The following is a 5,066-nucleotide window of genomic DNA, read 5'->3' as shown; positions in this document are numbered from 1 at the left end:
CATACAACATTAATGAGCCCAACCTAATTAGAAGCAAGGTTGATCTCTCCCGACCTGATCAAAAGCAAGGTCGGTCTAATAAACGCGCGAGGCCATGGTCCACAACACACAACAACATAGGTTTGAAGAGTAGCAACTAGGTCAACAATCTAGGCCATGTCACTATATGCCTTAACGGCTAGATTAACCCACTCACCGAATACCAGCACAAGAAGAACTCAGAGGTCTTATATTTCTGAGTCTTCACTTCTCTTAATCACCTGAAAACATCATAAACAAAGTCAATATAGTATTCTAATCAATAATATAATTGATTCTTACTATAAACTGGGTCATATTCTCATATATTCATCATATTATAAATCTACAACATATACTCATTCAATATCGACATTCGGGTGCGTGTGAAACAAGACATACACGTTAAAACCTCATCTTCTGACCAAAATCAAGTCTAATATAGCTTCTTAAAACCTTATCATTGGAAATTGCTCTTCATTATGATTCGAACTATATTTGATTCATCGAAAACGAAGTTACGGTTTGAAAGTTATGCCCTTTTCAATTTTACCAAAAGCTGACAAGTGCTCAACCGCGTGGTTGAGCCCTCAACCGTACGGTTGAGCCCTCAACCACGTATTTGAGCCCTCAAATGCGTGCTCAATCACGTGGTTGAGCTGTCAAAAGTGTGGGAGCTGTTAGAACAGTCCAGCTCGTTGTTTTCGCATTTTTTGACCCCAAATCATGATTTTTACAAGATCTAACACCAAAACCACTTCAAAAACAACATATAAACTATATAGAAACTATTCCTAACAACAATTGAACATATCAAACACTTTAGATCAAGAATAAAGCTTTATTTCATCAAAAACCCATTTTGCACCAAAAGCCTAATTTAATCAAGAATCAAGACATGAATCAAAGAGAAGCTTACCTAGAAATGCTCACGAAATCACAAGGAACAGGTTACTAGCTTCAATCTACTCAATTACTTACTAAATCAAATTAGGGTTTCAAAGGATCAAGAGTTAGGTACGGAGTATAATATTTCTAATTTGGGAAAAATTGATGGAAACATCCAGATACATCACTTATATATGGGTTTTAACACATACCCCTTATCACACGGGTATTTTTCAATTATCTGATATCTTAAGTACTTCGTTAGGTGTCCCTAACGGAGTTCAAATCTAATAAACAAACCTGTTCTGTGACCCTTGTCACAAACTGGTCTTAATCACTTAGTCAAATAATCATAAACATATAATTATTAAAATCACATTTAATTAACACATAAGGGCAAAGTAGTCCATTTTAACTAGGCCAAGATTGCGGGTGTTACATGATGGCATAGAAGCATCCGAAGATAAAATACCTCACCGAATGCAGGATGCATATATGTAAGTCGACCTATTGAAGGCTTGTTCAGATTGCACCTTCTTTTCCATCGTTTTTCGTTATCTACCCAGACGAACTCGAGGGGGAAATCTAGATAGGTTAAATGCTTTCCGTCATCTGCATGTCTATTATAAAACAACCATTCTGTCAGTGTAGTCTTTTTTGCGACTGGATTATTCACGACTGACCTTAGGCGCTGATTAGACCGAAATTTCACCAATTGCATGTCTTTTAGATGAACTGAAAGAATCGGAACCGCTGGCTCACGGAAATGAATTGGAAAGTTAAATATACGCCAACACGCCTCATGTGGACAGATAAATCGAGCATCAACAAAATTCCTTATTTCATCGTAGTTTCGATTCTGTTCAGCATTAACGGAAGTATCACCAACTACGGGCTTGGGAATGTGAGCGGCGATGAAGTCGGTACCTTTAGAGATATACTTGAATAAATATTTTATGAGCATTGTCCAACCACACCATTCGACATTGATGTGTGCATGGAACTGTAGACATAACAAACGATTATATGGAACTACATAACCATTATCAAGGCTGCAAATCTTCTTATCAGCTGAAATACCCAGATTACGCCTTCGATAATGGAAAAAACCATCTTTATCAAAGTATGTGCTTTCATTTAATGGTTTCGGGAACTTCTTGGAACAAACTGGTTCCTGCATAGTTTCCTCCATACAGGGTGCTTTCGTATTTGATAAACCGGAGTGACCATGCATCATCATGTCAGCTACGACTTTGTAACCATTTGGGTCAGTCACGGGGTCGGGTAACTCGGCCGAAACAAAACATTATACATCCTCCGGTTGATAAGACCTTAAAAGTTATTGAATCCATAACAATGTATGACAGTGTGGAAGCCCCCTTTTCTGAAACTCGATTGTATAAAGTATTGCATAAACAAAAAAAATAACAATAATTAGAGTCTAATATATATGGATTATAAGGATTGCAGACAATGATGTATAAAGGTATAAAGTCTGAATTGATTTATAAAAATAAGCAACTAAAACGGGTCTAACGTATTTAATGAACACAACATGTATAGTTGGTGGCATGAAGCAGACTTAACACACAATGTGAACAGTCTAATTTGACATACTTCCAAAGATTCACTAACCCTGTATGTACTATTACTTGCTTCTATACGTTCTACTTCACTCACTCATCAAAACGTTCATGACTGACTATGCGGATAAAAGCTAAACTAATATGATACAAACATCCACAAATAAAGCAAAATTATCGGAATTAAATAAGGACATTTACATTTTTGATAACATAACTATTATCAAACATGCAAGAATCATATATAATAGATTATAAAAATATTTGTCATAGTAAAAACAAAGTATTATAGTTGATGTTCACTCTACATTAAAAAATACAAAACGAAAAGAAAATAGATAATAACATACCGGCTCTATAGGCACCAAATAATTCTTCATCTTTTTAGGACAGAAATGAACTGTTTCACCTTCATGTTAAAAATCTGAGCAACGATGTCTGCACGATCAGTTGAAGCCGGGATATCTACGCAAGTACCTTCGGATTTCTGGCCACTTAGCATTACAGGTAAATGTAATGAAAAACTTAGGATTTCCATGTACACGACAAATAGCAAGCGCATCCAAATAGTGACTATACATGTATCTAGGGCCCCCAGGATATGATGCAGGCAATATAGTTCTTGAACCAACATCGGCACCATAATAGTCACCTCGACTTAAAGCATCATATAAACCAGATAGGAATTCATTACTTATATTTTGCTGATTATTTCTCACATAGTCGAGCCTATCTAACTCTATAGTGCAATATGCAGTAACGACATATTGTTGAAATAACCTCCCAGACCTAGACATCAAGCCAAACATATTATACCTATCATGTAATTGATAAGTATAAAACATGTTCATGGTCATTTTGTCCTTACTCCTTCCACCACCTCCACGAATATTTCTCAGCTTTAAACCTGGGTGGTATCCCGTCTGACCATAAACAAACAAAAGCGAAAATTGTAAAGACATGTAGGATAGATGTAACTTATTTATGCGTTTCGGTGTACCGCCCTTATACTCTATGATCATATCATAGTCTGTCCTAGTTCCATCACTAAACCCAAAGATAATAGCACCAATAGCATTACTGGCTGGCAATTCATATTGTCCTGAACCAATGACACTATACAGTCTAACGTGTAAGTCAGGAACATCATTCATTAATGTCCTATCCCTAGCAGACCTAAATAACTTCACTAATTCATTGTTGGCATTTAGTACTTCTATGAGCTGCCCTATAATCCTAGCCCTAAGAACTTCAGAATTATCTCCACCAAAAATTCTCATCCTATTTCGGACTTCATTGACGGTATCGTATATATACAATTGCAAAAAACGGGGAGGATCACCTTCTTTCGGACATAACGATCCAATCCAATGATAAACTTGGCTCGAAATCTTAAATACATATGGACCTCTGTTGTTATTGACTGAATCATCAGTATGAGCCCTATATGAAGCCATGCTGAACATCTGATTATATGCACGAATGTTGTCAAGATAATTTTTGTTACTTAACAACTGTACAAAAATAGCAGGAGGTTCGTCTTCTCGTGGCAAATCAACCCGACCTCCTTCGATACAACGATTAAATTTTAAAGCATTTGAAGAAATTTTTAACATTTCTTCATACCAAAAAGTAGCACCACAAAAAGAACAAACACAATTACAATCACCAAGATCACCATACGCATTCGTCACCCCTGACAATCAAGTATGAACAAAATTTTAGTTAATAATGCCCTAAAAAACACAAACTTCTAGCAAGGAAATAGTAGTCAGCATACCTTCTGTATTCTCCAAACTGGAAGCTATCTGATTGAAATCAACAGATACTCCGGCTACAATTAGACGAAAATATTCAAAAAATGTAAATCAAACAACAACAAATAATAGAAAGAAATATTTAAAGAACTGAAGTAACAAACCTGAATGTCCATAAGAAGGAGCTACCCGCAAGGCGACATCATCACGGAAACTCGCTGAAGACGAACTTAAAGAAGTAACACAGCCACTCACACTCATTGGAATACCATCTCCAACATGTGATTCACTAATGACTTTCCTCCTTTTTCTAGTAGTACTTAAATCCATATTACCACTTACACCACCGGATATAGATGGTGCAGCAGATTCAGGAAGTTGTTTAGGTCTTTTTTAGGTGGCATAGTTAAATCTTACCAATCCCGACACAATCAGCACCCAAACAGACACAAACACATGACCACATACAAATCAATAGCAATTCAAAAATGCAAAAACCGCTATCTAATATTGTGAAATTAAAACAAAGCTTGAAACCCTAGATAAAGACAACACCAATAACATTCAACAAATACAATACAAAATTAAGCAAAATAGTAGACATGCATATAGACATGAACATACCTGACTAACTGAACAGATGAAAGCAAAAAAAAAACCCAAAAGTAAAATCGGCACAACAGCAGCAGCAAAAACGTCTAATTAAAATTAAATAGCAAACGATTAACCAACAATATACAGAATGTACAACATAAAGAAATACATGAAAAAAAAACCCAAAACATACTCGATTTCAATTGGTGAATACAGTACAGAACAG

The 5,066-nt window shown here is 35.9% G+C and overlaps 1 protein-coding gene across 1 annotated transcript; it reads right to left on the bottom strand.

Annotated features, from left to right (window-relative positions):
* Positions 1-227: 227 nt before the first annotated feature.
* LOC139848544 (uncharacterized) lies at positions 228-4,576 on the bottom strand. The gene is made up of 6 exons (XM_071838272.1): positions 4,411-4,576; positions 4,270-4,323; positions 2,995-4,185; positions 2,840-2,898; positions 1,379-2,194; positions 228-260 (listed from the first exon to the last, which is right to left on the bottom strand). Exons 1-6 carry the CDS (start codon positions 4,574-4,576, stop codon positions 228-230), a joined length of 2,319 nt encoding a protein of 772 aa, XP_071694373.1.
* Between the last annotated feature and the right edge of the window lie 490 nt (positions 4,577-5,066).

The sequence above is a fragment of the Rutidosis leptorrhynchoides genome, chromosome 5 (assembly GCF_046630445.1).
Source record: "Rutidosis leptorrhynchoides isolate AG116_Rl617_1_P2 chromosome 5, CSIRO_AGI_Rlap_v1, whole genome shotgun sequence".
NCBI lineage: Eukaryota > Viridiplantae > Streptophyta > Magnoliopsida > Asterales > Asteraceae > Rutidosis > Rutidosis leptorrhynchoides.
This window is presented reverse-complemented; position numbering and strand designations above follow the sequence as displayed.

Excerpts from the sequence above, each read along its gene's own strand:
- LOC139848544 (XM_071838272.1), bottom strand. The coding sequence starts at position 4,576 with ATGGATTTAAGTACTACTAGAAAAAGGAGGAAAGTCATTAGTGAATCA. Across the intron at positions 4,324-4,410 it reads TCCTTCTTATGGACATTCAG|CCGGAGTATCTGTTGATTTC; the intron begins GTTTGTTACTTC and ends GTCTAATTGTAG. Across the intron at positions 261-1,378 it reads TGCATCCTGCATTCGGTGAG|GTGATTAAGAGAAGTGAAGA; the intron begins GTATTTTATCTT and ends TGATGTTTTCAG.